We start from the raw sequence: 27,505 nt of genomic DNA, 5'->3' as shown, positions 1-27,505 counted from the left end.
CTTGCCAGCCATTTTAAAGGGAATTACAAACGAAAATTTTGTCAGTACACAGCACAATCACTAATGTAGGGACTCGAAAATACGTAATTTGAACAAATTTTGGTACGACTAGGGCAGTCGTATGTCCGGGTGGTCATAAGTCGAGGAGTAGATGTGTTCACAGTCGTTGTACGGGCAGTTATCACTAAACGAAAGGAATCCATTCCGTTAAAGTTGTGCATAAAGCAAAAACTTATGTAGTGAAAGCAATTTTCCCAGACATATTGCTACAATGGAGGCTGTGTTCCTGGGACTGATCATGTGAAACTAACCAAACTAAATAAAAAAAGACAAAAAATCAATACTGTAATAATGACTAAATGTTGAATGAAACGAATGCTCACCATAAATATATTAAAATAAAAATAGGAAAAAAATAGATATCATTTTGACTCATTCATGGCCCAGTACACAAGGGGCTAACTAAATTATTCATTCCATACCAAAGATGACTGGATAAACACCAGTATTAGCTGTAAAGCCAGTAGCCCACTCATGGTGCTAATTCATGTTATACAAAGTGATAAAGACCTGAACATAAAAGTGGAGAACCTTTGTTCAGAAATCATGTAACATAAGTCACAAATTTATTAATACTGTAATGACTATCAGATACATTGCAGATCAAATTCCACATCACTGACACATGACAGTAACAAACATGAACCAAAATTAGGTCGAAAGATGGTATGTGAAAACCCATAGCCTACACCCTATAATGACTGTCAAACAAACTACAGTATATCATTGTTTACCGAAGGTGGGTTGAGATGGTCACAAATATTTTAAACTTGGGGGACAGTACGTTTTTGCAGTTTCAGGCCATATGTGTAGTGTATTTTATAGACTACGTACCCGGTAATTCTAGACCCAGCTTGATGCGTCACTATACAGTACAGTATTGAATTTTTGCTGCTGTATAACCTTTATGAATGTTTTTGACAGACTGTCTGACTTACAAGAATTTCCTTTACCTTTAACTGCTGCCCATTAAGCCAGGGGCTCATACTGTACACACTAATCACCTCTCCTAGCTAATGACCAAATGTTGAATGTAATGGACGACAAAAAAAAATTGTAGAAACCTGAATAATTAAATAAGGTACAAAGAACACTTCAGTGAGGCAACGCTATGTTAAATCTCTCTGCTCCTAATACCAAAAATAGATTTTACTGTCTAATCATAGTTTAATAGAGTACCAGTAAATCTTTATGAAGCACCATGTGAGGGAAATGTGGTACACACCCTGAAGATGTGATGAGTGATTCAGTCTACACAAATAGTCTATATCTCATTTTTACTTACTTTTATCCTCTTCACCACTGATCGGCTCGCTAGCCGCTTGGGCGATCGGTCACGTCTCTGTTACGCACTGTTGGCAAGTACCTGTACTTTAACTAGTGTGCCAAGTGATGTCAGCACAATATTGATGTTAAGTGTAATCACAGATACCGTATGAGATTGCCAATAATTTAGTAAACTTGAGAGTGCGTACTGTATATTAGTGGTGTTTCAATTAACCATTAATTCTTTGGTCAAATTAAATCTTTCTAGATATATTCTGGGTAACTGTATGCCTTCAATAGTGTTAATAAAATTTTATCCACAATAAAATCAGGAATTCATTGTCTTATTTCTGGTGACATTCAGACTTCATGTCTTAGAAAATCTTTTCTTGGATATTGGCCTTAAATATAGATATTCCCCAGTGTACTGTAGTACTTTGGTATGATATCCATCCTTCAAAATTTACAACACTTAAAAAATCTAATCTAAATACAGTACATGTATTAAGATGCTGAATGTTAAGAGACCAGCACCTGCATCATGGCAGAATATGGCTTGTGGAGAAAACAAAATATTAACTCCAAAAATCTGACAATAGCAATATTTGGATATGCCTTTAATGCCCTTCACTGCCCTGAGACTTAACAAGATGATGTGTCCATACTTCAGGTATACTGTACTGTATAGCCAAAACATGCTGTAAAAAGCACAGTATAGTTCTGTACTGTAAATGAATTGGTATTATCCTTGGGCCTTATAATTGATTATTATAATTCACTAAGTCATGTACCAGATTTAGGTGTGAGGGTCAAATCAACGAGGCTCAGGTAGATCAGGAAGTGCCTGGCCTGGTGTTGATTGGTGGTAGCGTGAACGAGCAGCAAAGTCTTCATTTTCTTCCGTCAGTTGGTTAGCAGTAACTTCAACACCTGGGTGCAGAGGAGTGACCACCACTTGGTCGTACTCTGCTGACTGCTGCCTGTTCATGGTTAAATGAGAAAATAGTTACAATTTAAAGTGATGTTATGATGATAAAGAATACAGTACAGAATTTAATTTTTCTATCTTCAGTAAAATTTCTAAACATTTGTCTTAGGATATCTCTGATGTTATAATCTGTTCACTTGAACTCTGCACCTGAGGCCTCAGGTCAGTTTGTAGCAAGGCAGCCAATACCAGCTATTGGAGAGTTCTGGTCAAGAGGGATTCCGGGTAACGGAGATATTACTGGTACTTAAGTCTATGTAATACAGTACATAAGAACACTCTATAGTTCCTCGTACCCAATGCATCTCAGAAACTTGTTTTTGAGCCAACGAAGGAAGACGAACTCTGTGGCAATACCAGGAGGACCGCCGGGTGCTGCCTGACCAATATATATGTATATTAGCAGTGTTGTCAACAGTGTGATGAGACCATACGCCCAGTGGACACACAGCATCATCGCCAACTTCACACCAACCTGTAATTCATGGCTGGTATCACTTTATGCCAGTCTGTTTATTATGGCTTGTATTATTCTATGCAGCTTCACCCCAATTTGTCATTTTTAACAATAGTTCCTTTACAGGTTAGGATTTAATGGAATAGTGGTGAGGAATATTGTATTCTATACAGCAGATTTTTAGCCCTCAAAGAATTTAACAAAATTGACATACAAGTTTAATTTGAATGGATCTGTCAATGTTCAGAATAATCACAGCAAATTGAACCTATCCTATTCATACATCAGACTAAATAATAACATGAGACCCAACAACTTAACCCTTTGGATGCGGCATGCGGGTAAACCCGCCCAAAATATTATATTAATTAAATGCGACAAGCGGGGATATCCCACGGCCTTGAAAAAACTTCCCCAAATGAGACGACATGCGGACATATTATGTATTGAGGTATAGAAGTATTTCCTGAATGCAATATAGCTTATTTTTGTACTATTTTGTTTGATATTATCTGAATATGTAATACATATCTAAATTTGCTGTTTAGTAACCAAATTGATTAAATATATTTGCCATATACCAGACATTGATTTATACCAATTTCCTGCATTTTTGGGTATAAATGTCATTTTTTCTCTAAAATTTGCACACATATGTGAATTTTTGTTCCAGATTTGGAAAATATACTAAAAGTTCTCTAGGAAAAACATATAGAAAATGTGATTATATGAAATTCATTTTTGGCAGGATAATTGACACTTTTCAGGAACCGGCGCGAAATTTAATTATGCACCTAAAGGGTTAAGTCATCAGTTACGATACACAAAACATATGAGACACTGTACAGTTCAGGATTACTTGTGTTATAAGATACATTGAGTAGAAAAAGCTACAAGATGAAATACAGACACAGTACCATGCAATGGGTAAAAAAAAGTTTAAAAAAGAAGTACAGTACAGTAATACAATACAGTACAGATGAAATGAGTAACAACAGTTCCAAATGATTATGTTAAACACTGAGCTCAAAGAATTCCCAAAAGATGAAAAACTCACCCCAAGGAGGGAAAGCCAGCGGTTACAGAGATAAGAATACCAATGGGCTGGTTTGCTCGAGATACCCATCATTCCTGCAGGACCCCCTGTGTGAGGCGTCACCCCTTCACCTGTCGTAACACCACTACCAACACTCTCTTCTTCTGCTAAAAAAAAAAAACATAAATCAGGTGAAGGAAAAGATTATCACAAACCATAGATGGCCATAAGTTTGTCTGAAATTGGTTTAAGTTATATATTAAGGTTTGATCCTGCAAAAAGTATCTCATAAATATGCAACTAAAGAATGAGTTAGATCTCATCCATGTCCCTGGGATGTCACTGGAGGTTAGCTAAAAATGTGGTGTTAGCACTACAGTGCAGGCATTTTTTTATGACTGGATCGTGTAAAGAATGGCATGCTATTAATTGCTAAGTAGCTGTGTAGTTCAAGATTCACCAGGCTCCAAGTTGTCCATGGATACTATAGCTTCTAATATATTATTTTTTTTTTAGTTTATTTATTAATTTTATATTTTATTATTATTGTTATCATTTTTTTTAGGGCAATGGTTGCTGGGAAAGTGGGATAACTTCTGGATTAGGCCTCAGATGGAGGGTTACCTTGGCCAGTTGTGAACAAGTGAGTTGTTTATCAATTTCTTGGTTATTTACAGTACAGGGTAATGGGTCTTCACGATCAATCTTCCATTTTCCTTCTTTCTGACTTAAATTTCTTTCTCTACAAAGTTCATTCCTTAAACGTTTTCTGTCTCGATTCCCATGTGGCTTTTATCAATACAGTAAAATTATTTTGTTAATATATTTCTTTTTTCACTGACAACTTCCTTCTATATCATTTGGGTGATGGTCAAAAGAGCCCTCGTCCTAATATGCCTATCTTAAACTAATACCCTGTATATCCTATAGGTTTAGGACCAGTTAACACTGAAACCCCGTTAGAGCTGGGGCCCGTATGAAAACTAAGGTCACCATATTATATTCATGTTTCACCTTTTGTCGAATGATCAGTGTCTGACTTAATGCTTGAGTGGTCATCAGGAGAAGACACAAGGCTAGATGTCCCTGAGCTGGCTGCTGTCTGCAGGAGAGAGAATGTAGAACACTTATCAAAACAAATACAGTACTGAGAGGTAAAGTTCTAGATTCCCAAACATTTGTAAATAATTTTTTTACCCCAAAGAATTTTGTGCAATCTTTATGCTACTTTGGATATATGTGCACATCAACAGTTGAGGAAGCATTTAACTTAAAAATCTTTGAGAATTTAATCCCTGACAGCTGGCAAGCACATAGGCTTATCTCCATAAGCAGCACATTACAGTAGTACAGTATAGTACAGTACCTGTACAGTATAATGTTTACTACCAAATCACATTGCTCTACTTTGACATAATTGATATTCTGAAAGAAGAAGTACAACTGGGGTAGATACATTTTGTTGCCATTGCCAGGTCTCATGAGTCTGGTTACCAAGCCATTTGTTCCATTAAATGTGTGTTTGTTTCTCTAGTACTGTGGTTATAACACTTGAAATCATTGTCAGGAAATGGTTAGGTCATCTATTATTGTCATAAGTTGCAGGTGTGTAAGGCCATGAAACAGTAATGTATCTGAGTATGCATTGCATGGCAATGAGTAATTATTGGGGAAAAAAGTTATGGTAATGAGTGATGTTTAGGTTATGTGAAATAGTTTGGATAAACCAGACAGGTATTTGGAGCCTTGTTGCAGAGGAAGAGCACAATGATAGAGCACATTATAATAGTGATAATTAATAAAGTAATATACGTACAATTAAAGGAGAATTTATATGTGTGTGTGTGTGTGTGTGTGTGTTTGTTCTTAATTTCTGCATATCCTCCAGTACTGTATAATGGGGGAAAGATTAAACTACTATACTGTATATAGTATATGTACAGTTTTAATACAGTGATAATACAGTACTGTATTATTATTACTACTACTGTACTGTATTATGAATTTAACATAGAGATAAGATGTCAGTCACAGAATCAACACAGTACAGTACAAATACCAGGACTTACCGTAATGACTTTCTTATGGGTGATTCTCTCTGGAAACAGGTGGTCCAAATCATTAGTGCCTCCTGCACCCCTCGAGTCAAAGGTCGGGGTTCCAAAGGTTTGACCTCTGTAACATCAAAAGTAACTTTTACCTCTTCAATATCAACTGCTTCCTTGATCTTCTTTAGTTTGGCTGAGATAAGAATTATATCACTTCTCCGTTCGGGTACGTCAGCACTGGGATCACACCTACTGAATTACAAATTAGGTTACAAAAGCAATTAGTTAAAGTAAGAACATATTGCTGGATTTCACTAAACACAAGTACATGAAGGAATACAAAGATCAGTACAGTACAGTACTTATCTTTCTATTAATTGCTTCGTGAATTTGGTAAAGTGAAAAAGTATCACATCATCACATGAATAAATTAGAATTGTGTTCGTAAACTGCCTATGCCCCATAACCCGCACATCCTTACCTGAACCTTGCTTCTCGTGCTCTTTGTATGTCAGCTGTCATAGCAAGAGCAAAGTAAGCATAGTCAATTGTTGCATATGTGGCCAGGAAGGGCATGGTGACAATGGGTGCCAGAGTGTTGATCCTGCCCACAAACAGGAAGATGAGTGTGATAATCACCGTCACCACCAGCGACAACACCGGCACTTTGTTGGGCCCTTTCTGAAAGTTGAAATTAATCATATTTGGCTTAGTTTGGTTAACCCTTTCACTACTAACTATATACTGTCCTACACAGCCTAGCTATATAAGCTGTACATTCTTATTTTCCCACTGCAGTTTGACAGTTGCTGGATTTCTCAATGCCATATACTGTACCGCTACCATATATCACAAACAATAGTACAGTACAGTAATTTATTTTCAGAAATTTCACAATCATTTTTTTTTCTAAAAACTCCATACAAGAGAAGCATTTGAGATCAATGTCATCGTTCTTTATATTGTATCAATTATAGCGATTTCTTGATAATATAATTATGGTGTTACTATACAGTTTACAAAGATATCTTTAGTCTAACCTAACTTATCTAACCTTATCCGACCTGACCTAACCTAACCTTGCCTAACCTGACCTAACTTAACCTAATCTAACCTAACCTAACCAAATTATCTTGTGGACTGCATGCTATAGTAATACCATAATTACTGTACAGTATTGCGGTTTTTGCAGATACCAACGGCACAGAAAAAACTTTACTGAAAATAAGTTGAAGTTTATCTGCAATTCAAGATGACAGTTTCTTTTCTCTATTTCAGTTTTACATGAAAGCATACTAACAAGTATAATATTACAAGTTCCATTAATCCAATAAGACCTGACCATACCCCTTTAGCCAGTGAGGCCAGGATGGGGACAACGTTCTCTGCAGCGATGGACTGGAGGACCCGTGGGGAGCCATACAGGGAGGCCAGAGTGGAGGACAAGGTGGTGGTGTAGAGCCCAGCCAGCAGCAATACACCTGCCGGAGGGAAATGTTTCAACCACAGTTATTCTCCTGCACTGACTGAGGTGAGGTGCTAGAGGAAGGTTTATTTCTGTAATAATAATGTGTGATGGTTAAAATGCATTTGAATTATTAGTGTACATGTATTTACCTTTAGTAGCAGTTGTGGCCGTTTCAGGGTAGTCTGTCACATACTGTTGGCAAGTACTGGACACTTACTAGCTCCAGAAAGTATCTGTACCTGTGCCAGTGTTACTTTACTTTTATCCTCTTCGCCACTGATCGGCTCGCTAGCCGCCGGGGCGATCGGTCACGTCTCTGTCACGCACTGTTGGCAAATACTGGGCATGCACCGGCTCCTGAATGTAACCTGATCTTGAATGAGCTTACACTCAGTGCTGCCATAACGCTCTCTGGCAGATTGTAACAAGAATTTACAACTCATTAAAAAAAAGTTTGTCCTGTCAATTTTCTGAACCTGTGGCCTCTTCAACCTGAAACTGTAACCCCTAGGTGACGAAGAACTCTGCTGAGTAATGTCCTCTGGGGTGAGAGTTGTGACGGCACCGAGTGTGAGCTGTTTCAAGACCAGATTTGACCAGCACTGGAGCAGGTTCAGATACATAATCATTCAGTACTTGCCAACAGTCCGTAACAGAGACGTGACCGATCGCCTAAGCGGCTAACGAGCCGGAATTCGGGGAAATGTCCTAGCGTGGATAGAAGACTTTCTACATGACCGCAAGCAATGTGTGGTGATTAATGGCACGAAATCGTCATCTGTACCTGTAACAAGTGGGGTACCGCAGGGTAGTGTATTGGGCCCGCTGTTGTTTGTTTGTTTCATAAATGATATGCCTGACGTTGTACACTCCTCCATACAAATGTTTGCCGATGACGCCAAGTTATTTCGGGAAATTAAGAACCAAGCGGACTGTGAAGAGCTGCAGAAGGACCTCTGTGGGCTCCAGGAATGGTCGAAGGAATGGCTGCTGAGATTCAATGTCACGAAGTGTAAGAGGATGCACCTGGGGCGTACCAACGGTAAGGAGGCGTACCATATGTCCCAACGGGATGAAGAAAATGTACTAGTTGAGACTGTGTGTGAGAAGGACCTAGGTGTGTATGTTGACAATGAGCTGAAGTTCTCGGGCCATTGTGAGAAGAAGGTAAATCAGGCAAATAAATTATTGGGTCTTATAAGAAGGTCGTTCAGATATCTAGACGGTCCGTCCCTCGTGACGATCTTCAGGAGTGAAGTGCTTCCCCATCTGGAGTACTGTCACCCCATCTGGTCCCCGAGATATGCTAGGGACTGTCAGTTGGTTGAAAATGTTCAAAGGAGGGCCACCAAACTGGTGCCTGCACTTCGGCACCTCAGCTACCCTGAGAGATTGGAGCGCCTGAACTTGCCTAGCTTATACTACAGACGGGCAAGGGGGGACCTAGTTGAGGTTTATAAGCATCTCAGGGGGCACTACTCAGTTGAGTGTCCTTACTTGGAGCTGGCGGACGCTCGCCCCACAAGGGGTCACAGCTCAAGATTGAAGAAGCCGCAAGTCCAGAAAACCGTGAGGGCAAACTTTTTCGGAGTTAGGGTTGTAAACTCTTGGAACAATCTACCAGAGAGTGTTGTGACGGCACCGAGTGTGAGCTCTTTCAAGAGAAGACTTGACCAACACTGAAGCGGGTTCAGGTACATTCAGGAGCCGGTGCATGCCCAGTATGTGCCAACAGTGCGTGACAGAGACGTGACCGATCGCCCGGGCGGCTAGCGAGCCGATCAGTGGCGAAGAGGATAAAAGTTTAAAAAGTAAAAAAGTAAAAGTAATAGTAATGTTATACTGTAAACTGCTATTTGTCATCTTTAGGCAACTGTTTGAACACGCCAAAGAAAAACAATGATGAGGAAAGTTTGACCTAACCACCAAGGGGATGCAGATAATGTATGTACACCTCATTTACATATTGGAATAGTGTGATTAACAAAGATACAATAATAAAATATAATCAATATATTGATTTTATTTATCTATTTACGTACTAAGTACCTTTTAAAAAAAATGTGGGATGAGGGGCAAGTTATGGAAAGCTCTGAATGGGGTTGAGCACCATTCAACATTACCGATCATTATCTCCTGCACGTATTATTCAACTAAACGTAAATATTGTAAATTTTGGTACAGGTCGATTTAGGCTTATTGTTTGGTTAAGTTAGGAAAAAACGTCCAGGGCGACACATCTCCCCTCGCTTGTTCTCCTGTCGCTTACTCCCCCTCCTCTTCTCCATCTCGCTTTCCTTTTGTTGTCCTGTAGTGGATTTCTCCCCTACAAACGCTGTTTGTCGCTGCATAGCCGACCCCGCGAATTCCACAGTGTGTGCCTCGTGGTCTAGGTCAACCAACGCCGCCCACGGAGCGGGGGTCAACTACTAAGCCACGCCTACCCACGCTATTTAAGACCTGACCTCGTGGTGATCTCTTCTTTTTCTTCAATTCCTAATAATCTTCTTTCACCTCTTAACTAATGACTTCGTATCGTATCGATCTCTTCTTTCTACCTACACCAACCAGCCAGCAACACCTCCTCCTCCGCCTGCCTGGCGGTCCTCGCTCCCGCCGGCGAGCATGGAGACCCACAAGCTGTCCTCCTCTGAGCACCCTCACCAACCAGCTCTCTCTACATCACGCTTGTAACCATGCTGCCTTCCCAGCACCAAGCTGCATTGTACATCCAATACAACATGTATACAGAGAGCACATTGTGAGTTTCCTTTCTCCATCCCATCCTGAGTGTGAACCCAAACATCCCATACCTCCACAGTCCCTCTCTTTTTCTCGCATTATAAAATGTCTAGGCAGGAAAGTGCCACGTTGGTGGAGAGTAAATTATCTCTAACACATCCTGTCTCTCTTGGCTTATCTCAACACACTGGTGTCACTGCCTCATTCACTCGTCTGCATCAACAAGAACTGTTTGTTTGCATATCTCACTCGAAGATCCCATTATCAAATCCGTGAAGATATATCACTCAAACTAAAAAAAAAATTTATTTGAATAATAGGCAGTAAATTACATTTCCAAATAGTAAACAAGATGGCAACACTGCATCCTGTTACTTATTGTTATATTTAAAACATTGGTTTCAAGACTCAAAACCCAAGTTGATATACATACGGCAACATATCTTACCCGAAGAAGGCTTACGAAGTGACAAATCTCACATGACAAGTGCCAGATGACAGCTATAAAGTGACAGGAAGAGTGGACTGGTGACCCGCTCTGTGAGCTGTTGACATCCGCCAACCCTGATGAGTGAACTAGTTACTTGTGGGGTGTGTTCAGCTCGACTTCTCCTGGATCACAGTGAGTCTAAAGACGGTTTTCTCGTATCGTAAGAAAATTCGAGCATATTATAATTCATATTTGAACTTAAATATTCTTTATAGCTTTCAAAGCGTTTTGAACTACGATAAGAATTGTATTTCTATAGGCCGCGTAGTAATGTCCCTATTTTATGTGATGCCGCGCCTGTCCGTGTTATCCCAACCTGGTTTGTGGCATCCAGCCTTATTTGGTTAATGGCACCTCTTCTGACTGTCCAGTGATACTCCCCTCTGCCTAGTGACAACTCCCTCTAACAATGACACCTTCTCTTATTAGTGGTAATCCTCTCTGACTAGTGGTGCTTCTTTTTACTAATGGCATTGTGATACTCCGGGGGATCGGTGGTAGAAGCGGTACCGTTCTTGCCTCGCAAGCGAGATGTCACGGGTTCGATTCCCGGGCCGGTGGAAGTTGTTTGGTCTTACTTCCTAGCCCCCATTAGTCCCTGTTCACCTAGCAGTAAAGTAGGTACCTGTTGTAAGTTGCGAATTCGTATTCAGGGACAAGTTGTTGGTGCTTCCAATAACCAACACTGGAGCGGGTTCAGGTACATTCAGGAGCCGGTGCATGCCCAGTATTTGCCAACAGTGCGTGACAGAGACGTGACCGATCGCCCGGGCGGCTAGCGAGCCGATCTTTTGGTGAAGAATATAAAGGAAAAGAGACGTGACCGATCGCCCTAGCGGCTAACAGGCCGATCAGTGGCGAAGAGGATAAAACTAATAACTTGATGACATAAACCACTGACTCTTCAGGCTTCTACGCCCTTAACTCATGAGACATAAGGCAAGCATGAACTTAGCATGCTTCCCTGTTGGGCACTGTAAACGCTTCTGCGCTTCACCTTAAACAAGGATGTAGGGAGGTGCCCAATAAATAATAAAAAAAAAAAAAAAAAAATTGTGATTCTCCCGTCTGACTAGTGGTTCCCCCTCTAGCCAGTGCATTCGAGTTCACGCCACTCGGGATAAATTTCAAAACGATTGAAGTGTAAACATTCGCGTAAAGTTTATAGAAAACTTACGAATTAATAAGAATTTTATAATATTGTTTAAACAATAATGGAAATACAACTTTGTGTAGAAGTTTACAATTTTTTTTAGAGTAAAACATGCTTAGTAACTGTGGAAGAAAAGAAACGAAGCAATATTTAACTTGATAATTTCTCTTTTTAAGTAAGCGTCGCAGGCGTGCTCACCTTCGGCCTTATCATCTAAAAATTATCCCTCGTCAATTAACTTATCAGACCCTGCGAGGGAGCCTCTTAACTAACAAGTAATCACGGTAATCGGCAAGGTGATCTGACACAGGTGTCCTTATCGTATCCACACTGTCCTACAGGAATGTTAAGCCAGTTATGCTAGTATTCGGAGGTAAACTCGCATACTTTATACTAGTACCCAGTATATACTCACCTAGAGCTGACACTTTCTCCGTAATCATGTAGTCAGTGAGCAGGACGTGACGCTCTACAGTAGCGCCCAGCACCACCACGAACCCGAGGTAGAGGACCGTGCTGGGGGAGGAAGAGATTAAGAGTCTCCTGGTGACGTGATCCAACGGTGTAAGAAGGAAGATGGTCTTTGGGCTGTGTTTAAGCTGCACTTTGAATATTAAGATAAAGTTTCCCTCGCGCGAAAAAACACGTTCTAAGCAGATCAGTAAAGCAAGTCATTGGGTTTGACTTCTATGTGGTTAAATAGGTAATTGGAGGATTACGAAAATGATCAAATATCATTGGTGTAGGTTAGACAGTGACACACAGTGATACAGACAGTGACACACAGTGATACAGACAGTGACACATTGATACAGACAGTGACGAACCTGAGGCCAAGAGCAGACAGGGTACCGACGGGGATGTCCCTGGCCGGGTTCCTCAGGTCACCGCTCATATTGATGCCCGCCATGATACCCGTCACTGTAGGGAAGAACACGCCCAACACGGTGAACCACGACGTGCCCGACGTGTACCCCGGTGACGTGTTATTAGCCCACGTCACACCAGACCAGCCCGTCACGCCCTCCTCTGCAACGAACAGAATTCATGTTAAGAGGATTATGATACGTTACCTGCAGCCAATCACACTAGTGTTCTCGGACGGCCAGTGTTCTTAAATGTTAATAGAGCTCATAATGGAAAGGTGCTCTCTCTTTTTCGCAAATATTACTCGAAATTTGTTACTTTTTTGCTTTTTGTCACTGGCTAACACACACACACACATGCTGAAAACCCTAATAGAGTACACAAATAAAGCACATTAATCAGTGTTGGTTTCTTCAGCAGTGTAAGGAAGAGACAGGATGCTGTCAAATTTCATGACCGATATCATCGTCCAGGTGGGTCTGGGCCGTAGCCCTCAGCCCTCACCCAACCTACAGAGACGTTTTCCAACCCTCCGCTCCATCCCCGACGCCGCCACTTCCAGCGAGCAGTTCTTTGTTGACTTCTCCTGTCAAGACCAGCCCCAGGGAAGAATTGTAATGGAGGCAAGAGGCAGATTTATTTAATTTTTTTAGCTCGTGTTTACGTTCTGGTTATTATTACGATTATTTGTTTTAATATTTTGTGATTTTGTTGTTCATTATTATTGTTGTCGATCTTTTATTTTTCTTGTACGATTTTAGTTGGTTTATTTCAGATATTTCTTTTTTTGTATGTTGTATTGTTTGTGTGTGTTATTTTCATTGTTTTTGTTTATTCTGTTTATAGTCTTTAGATTGTATTTATTTTGTTGTATTTTTTTATTTTTAATATATTTTGTAATTTATATTTTTTCTTAGGTTAGATAATGTTATGTTAGGTTATTTATTTTTAGTTTAATTAATTTGTCTTGTTAATCTTTTTTTACTTAGTTTTACTTTTACAAATTAATGTCCATTGCCATTTTTACTTTTATTAATTTATTTTTTTCATTCTCTCTCTCTCTCTCTCTCTCTCTCTCTCTCTCTCTCTCTCTCTCTCTCTCTCTCTCTCTCTCTCTATATATATATATATATATATATACTTTTACTAATATATTTTCCTCTTATTTTTAACTTTGATTTATTGTTTTATTTCTTTTCTCTCATTGTCCCGCAGCTTATTCTTATCGGGTTTCTCCTTCACCCCCTATTAGCCCCTCCTTCCCTTCCCCTTCTCTTCGACTCCTCCCTCCCTCCCAGCTCCTTGGTTACCTAACGTGCGCCAAGAAATAATTTTCAGGCATTGGAGAGACTGGCAGGCGGATAAACAGACTGGCAGGCGGATAAACAGACTGACAGGCGGATAAACAGATTGGCAGACGGATAAACAGATTGGCAGGCGGATAAACAGACTGACAGATGTAAACAGACTGATAGATGCAAACGGACTGACAGATGTAAACAGACGGACTGGCAGACGGATAAACAGATTGGCAGACGGATAAACAGATTGGCAGACGGATAAACAGATTGGCAGGGGGATAAACAGACTGGCAGACGGATAAACACGGGAGGTTAGTAGAGACGAACTGTTTACATCCATGTATCCCCCGTCCCAGAGGCGCTGATCAGTACCGTCTAAATTTCTCACCAATACCGTTTATATCTTTCTCTCTCCGTCCCGCAGGTGCTGGAAGGGACGAGTAACATGGGGCTGGAATTCATGGCTCTACTGACGGGGAAACGAGGCTACGGGTACAAGGGTTCGAGGGTGTTCGCCTGTTGCCAGAACGACTGGTGTATGATGGGTGACCTGCTGTACGATGCCCCACAGGTCCTCATCACCACACCACACCACGACTGGGATCCTCTGGAAGAAGACGACGATGATGACGATGATAATGACGAAGAGTGCAGGTTCCTCCGTAGCGACCAGAGGTGGAACACAGAGAGGGAAGTTACACCCAGGACCCTTCATCATGGATACAAGGGAGTCATCGAGACCCAGGCATGTTCCGTCTGTCTGTCTGTGTCAGTCTGTATCTGTCCTGTTTGTCTGTCTGTCTGTAGAACTGCTTGTCTATGTCAGTCTTATGTGTCTATGCCTACCTCTCTGTCTTCCTGTCTGTTTATCTGTCAATCAGTCTGTCTATCTCTCTGACTGTATATCTGTCTTTAGAATAAAATTTCCCTCAAACAAGTTTGTACAGATTGTCTTAGAAATTATATAAAGTGTTTGTGTGTTGACCTAGATACAAATACTCTACCTTCACTCATGTCCAGTTAAGACCCAATCAACTTACAGGACCTTTACAAAGAAACTCGTCATCAATATTGTTCCCTAACTGATGCCAAGTGGACGTATCTGGTTAAGGTAGAGTCTCAGTGTCATTTAGATGTTAGTTTAATACATTATTATTGGTGTGGCGCTAAAGTCAGTTGGTTTGGAGAATAGTGATGCTGTGTAAAGTTATGAGAAATAGTCATCGCACGAGGCTGGAGACTAAGGAGCTGTGGGGTGGGTGGGTTCGGGGTTATAGGTTATGGTAGCTACTGGTGGGTGCTGTACGTTGTTGAGGTCACAGTGACTCCCAGACAGCGACAGACAGATAGACAGACAGACGGAAATAGCACGCGGGAGAATCAGATAACGTGGCAACGTCAGAAGCTACTCTTGTATTCAACATCTGATTTTCAATTTACTACTGTGTGTCCCGAGTGTTGTAGAGACCTGTGACTGTGAACACCAACCCCAGTGATTGACTCCCAGTAGATGTGGGGATGGGGGGGGGGAGGTGCAGGCCAGGTTGGTGGGGGGAGGGAACGGGAAAATGACCTTATTAATGAAATGTAAATGAGTGTTGTGGTGATGAGTGATAATGACATAGGTGGAGGGTGACTGTCAGGTCAGCCGTCATATTTTGCTGTGCTTTGTTCGTGGTGCTGTGTTGCTGTGTGGAAGGTCATAACAGCGCTGTGATGCGGTTTTGAATTGTTAGTCTTGGTTTCTGTAATGCCACATGACTCTGTGTGATTTTATTCTGTGTGACAATAAATTATAATGAGGTTGCGTGATGTTGTTTTGTTTTTTGGTTTAAGTGTCTGTGAGGTCACGACATGGTAAGGAATGTGGGTGAATGTAGCGATGTTATGACGGTGATGCTGAATGTAGCGGTCTGATGGCAACATAGCGTCGCTTATATGGTAAAACACAATGAAATATACCGACAAAGTTACATAATCCTGGTCTCCACAGCTGAAATGAATGCTTCCCGCGACTCAAGGGATCATGGCCTTGGAGTCCCAGATGCTATTTCTTTTTTCCTTCTCAAACTGCGGCTGCGAGAATGCATCCATTTACGGAAGATTCTCTGTGCAATTTCAACGGCATTTTGGACTCCAGTTTTAAGTCGTATTTTAAATAAACCACTTAAATGTGTTCCCAAATTTACAGTTACGGTAGAAAAGACGCCGGAGTTTTTGAGAATCCGCATTCAGGTCACGAACGAGTGTTTACCACCTTACAATATAATTCATGTTTATGTTGTCCAATTTATATATTTTTCTTAGTATTAATGTTATATAAATCTGTTATCACCTGCGAGGTTCTTACTAGTAAAATTAAGCCGGTTATTTTTCCATAAGGTAATGTGGAAGAATAATCAGGTGTTATTAGGATATACAAAGGAGGAAAAATAAGGAGACTAAAGGTAAGGGGAAGAGAGACGGGAGATGATGAGAAGTAAGAGGAGGACCGAAGAGAGAATAGAAGGAGAAAGAAAAAGAGAAGTAGAACTAAAGAGTGAACAGGAAGGGAGAGAGAGTGAGGAGGACCAACAAGACAAGTCACACATTTGTTCTCCCTTGTAATTTATGGCAATGTTTGTACAACTCTCAAAATTTACTGTGACATATATGAATAAAAAAACCGAGTGTGTGTGTGTGTGTGGATTTGCTTATGTATGTGTGTATGTATGTATCTATATATGTATGTATGAAGACGTAGGCACTGGCTGGTACTAGGAAAGACATACCCGGCCACCAGGAAGAGTTTTCTCCCGTCGATTTACAATGGGAGTCGATGCCGGGGTGTCTTCGAAGGGTCCCATCCACACCATAACACAATACTCCTCGACACAGACTTGCGTTCCATGACGGTGTGTGTGTGTGTTGTTTGTGACCTGATTGTTGTCGTATTGATTCTTGTCGTCTTCACCTTTGACTACACGACTAGAACATATCCTGCAAGACTCACAGGGACGACAAAAACGACACTACCTCGAGGATCGTGTTTAATTGGACGGTGAAAGTGACATTCCTGGATCACCTTACTGTTGTTTCCCTCTGGTCTCTCTCTCTCTCTCTCTCTCTCTCTCTCTCTCTCTCTCTCTCTCTCTCTCTCTCTCTCTTTACCTCTCCCCTTCGCCGTCACTCCCCTCCTTCGCTCTCGTTCCCTTGATTAAACTAAAATATTTAATTCGTAACCAAATATGTGACGTTGGCCGGTGGGAGAGTTACAGCCTACAGGTACAGTAGTTAGTTTGGGTTAACATTATGTACAGCCTCATTCACTTGTGTGTTTACAGAGACTCGTCAGATTTTGTGCAGTGTGGCAGCGCTGTGTTTGTTTACATTCGACAGAAGGAAACTCTCAATACTAAACATACAATGTAATCAAATTAAAACAATATTAAAACAAATATCTCAAAAATAATGATTAGTGGAATGTTTATATGACGAGCCCCTGTAAACGCACTAGTGAAGGGGGCTGATGAGCCCCTGTAAACGCACAAGTGAAGGGGACTGTGATGAGCCCCTGTAAATGCACAAGTGAAGGGACTGTACTTTAAAGGTACAGATTCACAGGGGACCACAGCTTACGTCCCACAATATCTCCTTATAATAAATACCTTATACTGTACCACCTTATTGCCAGAGATACAAGAAGCTCAACCTACAGTATTGCTGCCTCTCTCAGTAACCAGGTGCCTCTTAGTAATCAGGTGCCTCTCAGTATCCAGGTGCCTCTCAGTAATCAGGTGTCTCCCCCAGCAGGAATTGAAGCAGGGGGACGTGCGGGGGACGGTGGTGGCCGTGGCCTCAGACCTGCACTTAGACCCTGACCGATATACCTGGAGTTGGACATTAGGGCCACAGTTTAAGATCTGTCTTAGTGATAGTTTCATCAGGTGAGTGTCTGTCTCTGTTTGTTTCTGTCTCTCATTTTCTGTCACTGTTTCTGTCTGTCATTCTCTCTCTCTGTCTTACCTTTTTCTGTTTACCTGTCTTTTATCTCTATTCATCTCTCCGTTTTTCTCTCATTTTCTTCCTCTCTCTCTGTCTGTATCGTCATCTTTATCCCTTTCAATCTCTATGTTTTTCTGTCCCTCTTATTATTATTCTTTCTCTTCATATCATATTTATTCATCTTTATCCCTCTCTATCTCTGTCTCTCTGTCTTTCTCTCCTATCGTTCGTAAACATATTTTTAGTTTTTTTCCCCAAGAGTTGATTATTTGTATTAGATGACACCAGTAATGTATTAAGTAGTAGTAAGTTGTTGAATATTTTGACACCTTTGATAACCCCCAAGTAGATCTGCTCGTATCCTCCCTCTGTCTATCCCTCCCTCCCTCTATCCCTCTCTTCCTCTATCCCCCCCTCTCTCTTTCTAACCCATCACCCCTACCCATCCCTCACCTACAGGTCAGGTCGTGTGGTGGGTCAGGTCACACAAGGTATGGATGTGGTTCAGAAGTTGTCACAGATGGGTGAACAGGGCTCGTTTGAACCTCATCCCAGAATCACCATGGCGGATTGTGGCTCCTATACTAAGTGAGACGCTCTCTACCATCACCCCCTGCACCACTACCACCTGCGTCACCACCTGCACCACTACCACCTGCGTCACCACCTGCACTACCACTTACACCATCACCTGCTGATAATTTCCACAACCACAACTTCCTGATGACTTTTTTCCTCCACCTGCTGACACTCCCCCAGCCTGCCATTTGCTGACATCCTCCACCTGGCTGTCGTTTGCTGACATCCCCCCACCTGCTTGCCATTTGCTGACACCCCCACTATTTACTGACACTCACAACCTGCTGACACTCTCGAAGACTACTGATTTGACTTGACTGACTGACTGACTGACTGACTCCATGTGACTCTCTTGTCTCTATAGTACAAGATTAATCCCATTAACTATATCTTATTAACATGTATCTTAGAACAAGACGTCAGGAAACACATAATTGTAACTGTGAGGTTTTGTACCCAAGCATGACGGTGAGCTGTATCCGTGAGTTGCTCTTTTTCTCTTGATGAAACTCTAGATTAATACATAAATCACCGTGGTTGGATTTATGTATTAGTATGAATAGTATTGTGTATTTTTTGTAACCTACCATTTCAATCCTCTGAGTATGTTGGGCAGAATTGAAATAACCTAACCTAATCTAACATAACTAATTTTAATCTAACCTATACTAACCTAACATAATCTAATCTAACCTACGTTAAACAATCTAACCTAACTTAACGAAACAAACTACAATGGAATAGATTTTCACATAAGTTAACAGAAACCTTAGAACAGCATTGTACAATATTCCTGGGATATCATCGAAGTTTTTTATTATTTCAAGTTTATCTTACTGCCACTTGAGTATGTCTCTTATTTCATTGTTAAGAATATCAGTTTTAATTAAATCTTCATTATAAAAAAATAGTTTATTTTTCTTGGTGTTTAAGCAGATTCCTTATTTTTCAAAGTAATTTCTTTAGTTATTTGCCAAACTCATCCGTTGCAATAATTGATGCAACCAGTGGCTTTTAAACTACGATACGACTACACAACAGACCGTGTGCGTCCCTCCCACGCCGTCTGGTTGCCATGACGACCTTCAGATGTCAACAAAGACCAGCTGATGAGACAGCAATCTGATGTCCGCTAATGATTTTGTGTGACTGTTTTCAAACTTTTCTGTATAATTGTTATTATTATTATAAAGAGACAAATAAAATAGTGAAGAGTGGATAAGATAATGTTGAATAAGAAGAAATCACGTCAATGTTGGAGAACTGTGTAGCGACTTTGTGCTTTCTTGCCGCCTCGAAAAGTAAACACACTATGACGTCATGTGAAACGCTGTTATTAATCTTTCACTCTTTTAACTCACTCTTACTCTCCCAACCTTCACTGTTTTAAGTCTCAATCACTCTTACTCACATAATATCTCTTTTTTCTCTTGCGTCTTGCTTCACATCATCTCTCACTGTCTCTCTAATATGCAATATCTCACTCCCTCTACCACGTAACCAAGTGTTGTACTGTACTCACTATCAGAGTGGTCCAGGAAGCTTCCAAACACGAAATCAAGGGCAGCGAGAACGACCAGCAGCAGCAACAAGAACTGTACTTTGATGACCCACTTGACCCCAGCAATGTTGATAAGTGCCAGCAGCAGCAGCGCCCCAGATCCAATGGCTTTCTCCGCCCACACCCACGGCAGGTCAAGCAGCTCAGCCATCGACTCTCCAAAGCCCGTGACGCAGAGGGAGATGCCGACCGTCTGTGGAGAGAGGAGAGTCAGAAACTGGTGAGGATGGTGGTGGTGGTGATAGTTATGAGGATGAGAGTGAGAAATTGGTGAGGATGGTGTTGGTGGTGGTAGTTATGAGGATGAGAGTGAGAAATTGGTGAGGATGGTGTTGGTGGTGGTAGTTATGAGGATGAAGAATGGATTACTGTCATATGCCATTTATTTATTTACCCTTGAGTTAGTTATATAGACACATGCGAGAATATTAATAATCTGATAGAGGTACTGTATAAAGAGACAGACGTATACGTTAAGGCGTGGCAATTAAATTATTTTATTGGCTTTATGTAAACGTATCTGCCTCCTATATTTCAACGTAAAGAAAACGCACATTTAAATAATTCCTCGAGTGAAAAACAATATGTTGCAATAAAACGGCAATAACAGAAGGAGTTGAGAATTATGTTGATGTTGGACGCCAAACTAATACAGATGGACGACCGGTCATGTTCCCTACACTGCCAAAAGACGGCCGCGTTGAGCAGAATTCTGTCTTCAGAAGATTTATCAATATCGTAGTATGTGTCTTCTTGTTAAAATATTAAAAACAATATTATTACATTTTAATAGTAGTTTCAAATTCGTAAAAACGATGAGTAGAAGGTTAAAATATCTGTCGGTGTGATAATGGCAATTTTCGCCAGTTACCTGAGCTAGTGTCGTCGACGAACTCGAGTGCAAAGATCTACCAAGCATTTTGCCGTCAGTTGACTCGCAGTTGGTGGATTTAAAAGTGAATCTGGTGGTGATAAACGATAATAAGCAAGTAATTTACCAAATGAAGAGATAATGTTATAGCAACGGTGGCCGGGGAGTAAGGAATCGCGTACAGACTTACAGCAAGGTAAGCCTAAACTGAGTTACATCTTGGTTCTCTACCTTAACTGGAGATCATGTACAGTCCTTGCTTACCTTAACTGAGGTAATTAAAGGTTAAATGATAATAGCTGCCTACTACTAATTGACTGATCTGATCTGCGTGTCACCTGCTATGCGTCGTCTATGGCAACTTTCAACTATCTAGCTCCACCACTCGTTGCCATGTGTGCTCCAGAAACTAATCGTCGTTCATGGCAACTTCATCACGAACATTGGTAATGAGGAACTTAATATATGTATCTCTTGAGCCATGCTGGTGTATATGGCAACTTGGTCTGTCGTTACTACCCATTACAGATACAATAACACGACTCGTTGCCATAGAACTGTCGTTTCCACCCCGTAAATCCGTAACATAAGCTGCCTTTCATGACAACTCAAATGTAGAACCCATATATTAATGACCCTTTAGATTTATATAGAGGCATTTATACTGGCACGAGTGTAGTATATCTATACTTTACTAAAAGACTTGAACATAATCTGGTAATGTTACTGTTGTAGTCGGGGGGTTAGTCGACATAACTCTGCGGGAAACAGCTCTCGTATTTTATCACCTAACCTAACAGTACGTGACCGCAAATTATTGGAATTGATATCGAAATTAAATCAGTTCGCTGAGTTTATTTCTGTGAATGAACCTAATCTAACAACACTGACCCTGCAACATTTACGAATGTTTTCGAGTTAAGATAACAGTCAGCTTATATTGGAACTAAAAATAAAAGATAATTGAAATAACAATAAATGGAGACAGTTGATTTTTTTGAGAGCTATGATACCAAACTTGTACTGCTGAATACATTTCCAACAAATGTCAAAAACCTCCCGACGGCCGCGTTCAACTAAAAAAAATTCGTAATTTTTTCCATGTGTCTTTGATGAGTTTTCAGTAAAAAAAAAAGATCACTAATATCTTTCCATCGTTTCTAAAAAGGATAAAATACTTTATTGAATGAACAAGAAAAAATAACTCCTACTTGTTTTACGAACAAAATATTTACGAACTATCTTGCTTAAGCAGCACGATGTGGATATTAACACTGGTACAGGCGGTAATGATATTGATGACAAAGTAGAAGTGACAATAAAAAGAACATTAACAAGAAATAGTAAATTAGAACTAAACATGTATTTTCGTTATAATACTGAACATTCTATTCTTGGCGATCATTTTATTATGGTGACGTCAATATATAATTAAAGAGATGAAGCTGCGTATAACTGAAGTATTTTTCCGAGTAAATAATTGCACATCCGGTCAACATCGTATTTCCTGTAAGCGTGCTGCTAAAGCCAGCGGAATTAACGGTGTAAACGGACACAGATGACAAGCATTTAATATTTAATGCTAAATATGCACTAGTGGACGCGCCAATCATACCTCGCACAGCACAACGAAATACTCTAAACCGAAAGATTAATTGATTTGTCTCATAATTCTGTAGTATTATGTATTTATTTAATTTTAATTTTATTTTATAAATGATTAGGTTTGGTGTCTTCAGTGATGAAAATTATTTCCCATCTATTGTAGACTACTGCACATACAGTGTGAGCATAGCGAAATGTTAGGTACGGAGAGATGTTACTGTCCAATGATTCGTAACTAGAGTATCAGAGAGCGTGTTCAGTATGATGTGTAAGAATAGACAAACAACTTCCTAACTAAAGAAATAATGATGTTTTAGTCATTCACTCCCAGTTCTGTATATAGGAATTAGTAAACACTGTAAAGGCCTAGTTAAGTCTGCGGAACACACACACGCTTCACCGCTCAACACTGCGTCTGACAGTTTTTGACACACACAGGACATAACCAGAACGTCTATAGCGTTAACCTAAATGCTACAATAAGATAAATGCTGCAACAACAAGACGGACGAACATGTATATAACCACTACAAAAGTTGTATATTTTACTGAGGGGAATAGTGAACTCATATCCTGTGATAACTACACAGGTTAACACACGTCAACTAAATTGTTCTTTCAAATTAGTATGTACATAACATCTAGTCTACAACATCAACACATTGACACAGACTCAGCCAACAAGACCGTGTGTGGTATAGCTCCGTGCATATTCATATCAAGAGCCTAAACTGAGAGAACAATGTCAAAATTTACATTAGTGTTAACGCTGAGGTTAAGTCTGGTTTGTTTAGATACTTATATAAAGTTAGGCTTGGTTAAATGTACTCAGTTATTTGTACTCTAGTAATAAGAACATTGTTGGGACCCGCTAGGAGTTGATGTTTATGGTAAGGAGAGTAGATGTCTGTCTGTGTAGCGGAGTGTCTTACCTGCCCGAAGCAATAGACGAGGCCGACGGATCCGCCCACCTGAGAGCCCAAGACGTGAGAGATGAGGAAATATATGCCGCCACTCTCCATCCTCGTGCGCTCACAGATCCCTACTGCTGATACCACGGACGTCAGCACCACCACCACTGTAAACACATCGCTGTTAACTGTCTCTACCTGTGTGTGTGTGTGAGGGCCACCACTTTAATACACACCTTAATCTCACAATACATAACAACGCCTCTGGTTACACACACACACACACACACACACACACACACACACACACACACACACACACACACACACACACACACACACACGCAGTCAGTAGTATAATGATGTAAAGCTTTATTAAACCAGTTTCAGCCGAGCCACCTGAGGCTGTCACCACCTGGCAGGTAATTGTACTGTAACGAGTTTAATGAAATGTCGTTAAGGTGTGTAGGGAGGTAGTTGGTGGCGGTGATGATGCTGGTGAAGTGATTGTGGTAGTAGGGATGGTAGTGGTGGAGAGGTGATTGTGGTGATAGTAATAATGTTAGTGGTGATGCTGGAGTGGTGGTTGGTGGTGGTAGTGGTCATAGAAATAATGACGGTAGTGATGATGATGATACTGGGGAGGAGGTGGTGGTAGTGGTTATGTTAATGATTGTAGTAGTGGCGATGCTGGAGAGATGATTGAGGTGGTAGTAATAGCAGTGGTAATAATGGTGGTAGTGGTGTTAATGCTGCTAGAGAAGTGATTGTGGTGATGACATTGTAGGGTGGTGGTGTGGAGGCTACTGGTGATGGCAGACGGTGGCTGGGGGTCAGGTCTTCTCAGTAAAGAGGTTAAGACAAGAGACATTATTTCTTCACCCTGATAGGAACGAACACAATACTGTTAGGTGGACATCTGCGACCGAGATTACTGAGGGGTAAACACACAACTCTCTCTCTCTCTCTCTCTCTCTCATCACTTACCGGAGACGATGACCACCAGAGCCGCCAGGGGTACACCAGCCTCCCCTACGACCCAACCCGCCCTGAGGAAGACGATGACCCCCAGCAGGTTGACGAGGCAGGAGGTGAAGACGCCGTCCCACGTCCCAAACAGCACTCGCTCGCTGACGAAGAATGTGCTCTTCCACCACGGCACGTCCCCCTGTCGGCCGCCCATGTGTGTATGACAATTAGTATGACAATAGTAAGATGGCATAAGGTACGATGGTAAGAATGTCCGGATTAGTATGGCGACTTGGATGAATGTAAGTGTGTGTGTGTGGGAAGATGGCAAACGAAAAGGTCTTGGTATGGCAAGGGTGCGGAAGACAGGACCTTAATATGGCAACAGGAGGACGAGAAGGTCTGAATGTGGCAAGAGGCGGGGGAAAAGATCTAAAGGGATATGGCAAGTTACGAACGGCTAAGTCTTTCAGGATGGCAACAAGCAGCGTGAAAAAAACCTTAGAATGACGAACGTAAAGGGGTTAGTATGGCAATCTAACCTGCCGTGCAAGATCGCTGGGTTACTATGGAAACTAAATGAAAAGTTACAGGTGTGTGTGTGTCATTGCAGTGAGGCATTTAGAAGGTGATTAATGGCTTATACCGGAGAGACCCCTACGACCCTCACTGTAGTCGAAACATGGTGGTAGTGGTGGTAGTGTGATTGTGGTTGTTGTGTATTGGTGGTAGATGTGATGGTGTTCGTGGTTGGTAATTGTGGTCATGGTTGTTTACAGTGGCAGTAGTAGGTTATGGTATTTTGGTGATGGTGAGGGTCGTGGTGGTGAGGTCAACATGGTATGATGTGTTCAGCTTCACCCAACATAAAACATTGACTACCTCCTCCGATCCCCCTCCTCCCTCTCCCCCTCCGTCACTCGTCCTTCTCCCTCACTCGTCCCTCACCCTCACTCGCCCCTCACCCTCACTCGCCCCTTACCTTCTCCTCGGCGAAGAGTTCAGCGTCTTGGCCGCCGTAGTAACCTTCCTCTAGGGCGGGATCTTTGAGGCGTGTGGTCTCTGAGGCGTGTTGGTCGGCATCAGACGCCAACCCGAAGCGGCTCCAGTCCACCGTCTTGCCCGACATGTTGCTGGAGACGACTGGTGTGTTGTGTTTGGCAGCTGTGGTAGTCGACCTGACCTTCTCAGCTTAAACAGTATCGCTGGCGGAGGGAAGGCCTGGCGAAGAAACGTCTGTCGTTGTTTTGTTAATGGTTGATCGTTGTGGCTGAGTAACACGGAGCGCCTGGCGAGGTTTGAATGCCCTTACTGGCAGAGGGCTTAAATGGTCCTGCCGTTAGTTTCTGTTTGTTAGTAATGTTAAACGCTTATTCCGTTTCTGTTATTATTACCGTTATATCTGTTTTATTATTATTATTTATTATTTACTTTTTATTAATTACCTTTCGCTGTTAATTCTATCATGTCAAATTCTTCTCAACTCCGGTGTTTGTTGATTCAATTACTAGCCAAGTCGGGTTTAATTCTTGAAAGAGTTAACTAATTCTTGACCAGTTCTACGACTTATATTCATCCTCAGCATTTAATTCTTTCTTAATGCTGTATTGACGTGTTTCTTTTTACCTTGATTTTGTTTCTGTTTTAACTAAAGGAATTTGTTTTGCGTTCTTTTAGTAATATTGTTAACAGTGAACTTTGTTGCTAGTTAATCGTGCCGTTGGATGAATTCGTTAACCTTCTGGCAAACTCGTTAATTTTTGTCGTGTTAAAATCGGAAAATGAATTCAGTAATCTGGTTATGGTTAAATTAGAATACTCGTTAAATTTTCTTTGTTAAATTACTCTCGTTACGTTAAACCTTATCGTTGTTTTTGTTAACGTTAAACGAGAAGACATTTAACTAATTCCGTTGATATTTAACGTTAACATTAATTCAACTATTTTGTTAATATTAAGTTAAGACCGTCAGTTAAAATATAATCCTGTTAATGTGATGTAGAAGTAATTGATATTATTTACGTTAAACTGGTGAATGAAATCGTTAATCCTCTTAAACTGGTGAAATTCGGCCAGTTAGTCACTTCCCTCCCTTATAAGACGGTTGAGGCCAGCCAGTCAGTCACTCTCCAGTCAGTCACTCTCCAGTCAGTCAGTCAGTCACTCCTCACCATCTAAAACTTTAATCCAAATTGTCTTAAAACTATCTACACCTCTCAGACGTTTACAACCATTTATTACAAACTACTAAAAAAAAATCCTTAACTTTCCCGCTGACAAAACTTTCGCTGTCTCAACTAGTTCTCACGTCCTATGCCCGTCCGTGGTTATTTTTACAACATCGTTCGGCGTTCTCTTCACACCTCTATAACACCTGTTTCATTAACGAGCGAAATACACAGGTAATTTACGCTCTCTCTCTCACTCTCTCTCTGTTTTCTCCAGATAAATCCAATTAAAAAAGAGTTCCTTAACCTCGCTTGGGGTAATTACTGACAACGAGGTAATTACAGTCGGGTGGAGGGGGTAATTAAGCTGAATTGATTTTTTTTACCTGGTTAGTTTTTCAGGTACGGTAGGCTCTCTCTCTCTCTCTCTCTCTCTCTCTCTCTCTCTCACGAGTTTTCTTAATCTTTCTTCTCTAATTTTACGTTTTTTTGTCTCGGTGAATCAGCATATAAAGTGCTTCCTCCAGGGTGCTTGTTGATTACTGGCGGCACCTGATAATTACTGCGCAATAATGGTCGTTAGTCAGTTGTTTAGCGCCACAGTGAGGGTCGTTAGTCAGTTGTTTAGCACCACAGTAAGTGTCGTTAAGTCAGTTGTTTAGCGCCTCAGTAAGGGTCGTTAAGTCAGTTGTTTGGCGCCTCAGTAAGGGTCGTTAAGTCAGTTGTTTGGCGGCGCGGTAAGGAGGGTCGTTAGTCAGTTGTTTAGCGCCGCAATAAGGAGGGTCGTTAAGTCAGTTGTTTAGCGCCAGTAAAGGTCGTTAAGTCAGTTGTTTAGCGCGCAGTAAGGAGGGTCGTTAAGTCAGTTGTTTAGCGCCGCAGTAAGGAGGGTCGTTAAGTCAGTTGTTTAGCGCCTCAGTAAGGGTCGTTAAGTCAGTTGTTTAGCGCCGCTGTAATGGTCGTTAGTCAGTTGTTTAGCGGCGC

The 27,505-nt window shown here is 41.1% G+C and overlaps 2 protein-coding genes across 7 annotated transcripts; one reads left to right on the top strand and one right to left on the bottom strand.

Moving 5' to 3' along the window:
- Window positions 1–36: 36 nt before the first annotated feature.
- Window positions 37–26,661, bottom strand: LOC121876090 (solute carrier family 12 member 8-like). 5 transcript variants are annotated; one of them, XM_042381015.1, is made up of 13 exons: window positions 25,339–26,661; window positions 24,375–24,555; window positions 23,409–23,554; window positions 19,962–20,193; window positions 12,536–12,737; window positions 12,124–12,224; window positions 7,203–7,336; window positions 6,337–6,536; window positions 5,877–5,982; window positions 4,822–4,909; window positions 3,829–3,974; window positions 2,611–2,789; window positions 37–2,306 (listed from the first exon to the last, which is right to left on the bottom strand). In XM_042381015.1, the coding sequence occupies exons 1-13, from the start codon at window positions 25,483–25,485 to the stop codon at window positions 2,141–2,143; spliced, it is 2,028 nt and encodes a 675-aa protein (XP_042236949.1). In that variant the 5' UTR covers window positions 25,486–26,661; the 3' UTR covers window positions 37–2,140. The 5 variants fall into 5 exon arrangements, 2 of the variants coding, with proteins under 2 accessions (XP_042236949.1, XP_042236950.1); XM_042381016.1 differs by having other exon boundaries at window positions 3,829–3,971; XR_006090717.1 differs by lacking the exon at window positions 37–2,306 and having other exon boundaries at window positions 2,673–2,789; window positions 5,877–6,107.
- On the top strand, window positions 10,145–19,081 carry LOC121876091. Of its 2 annotated transcripts, none has more exons than XM_042381018.1 (5): window positions 10,145–10,687; window positions 12,996–13,198; window positions 14,301–14,621; window positions 17,669–17,802; window positions 18,320–19,081. In XM_042381018.1, the coding sequence occupies exons 2-5, from the start codon at window positions 13,013–13,015 to the stop codon at window positions 18,450–18,452; spliced, it is 774 nt and encodes a 257-aa protein (XP_042236952.1). In that variant the 5' UTR covers window positions 10,145–10,687; window positions 12,996–13,012; the 3' UTR covers window positions 18,453–19,081. The 2 variants fall into 2 exon arrangements, with proteins under 2 accessions (XP_042236952.1, XP_042236951.1); XM_042381017.1 differs by having other exon boundaries at window positions 10,146–10,687; window positions 12,993–13,198.
- Window positions 26,662–27,505: the final 844 nt, after the last annotated feature.

The sequence above is a fragment of the Homarus americanus genome, unplaced genomic scaffold, assembly GCF_018991925.1.
Source record: "Homarus americanus isolate GMGI-L3 unplaced genomic scaffold, GMGI_Hamer_2.0 scaffold34921, whole genome shotgun sequence".
NCBI lineage: Eukaryota > Metazoa > Arthropoda > Malacostraca > Decapoda > Nephropidae > Homarus > Homarus americanus.
The sequence above is the reverse complement of the archived record's forward strand: the minus strand, read 5'-3'. Positions and strand labels throughout refer to the sequence as shown.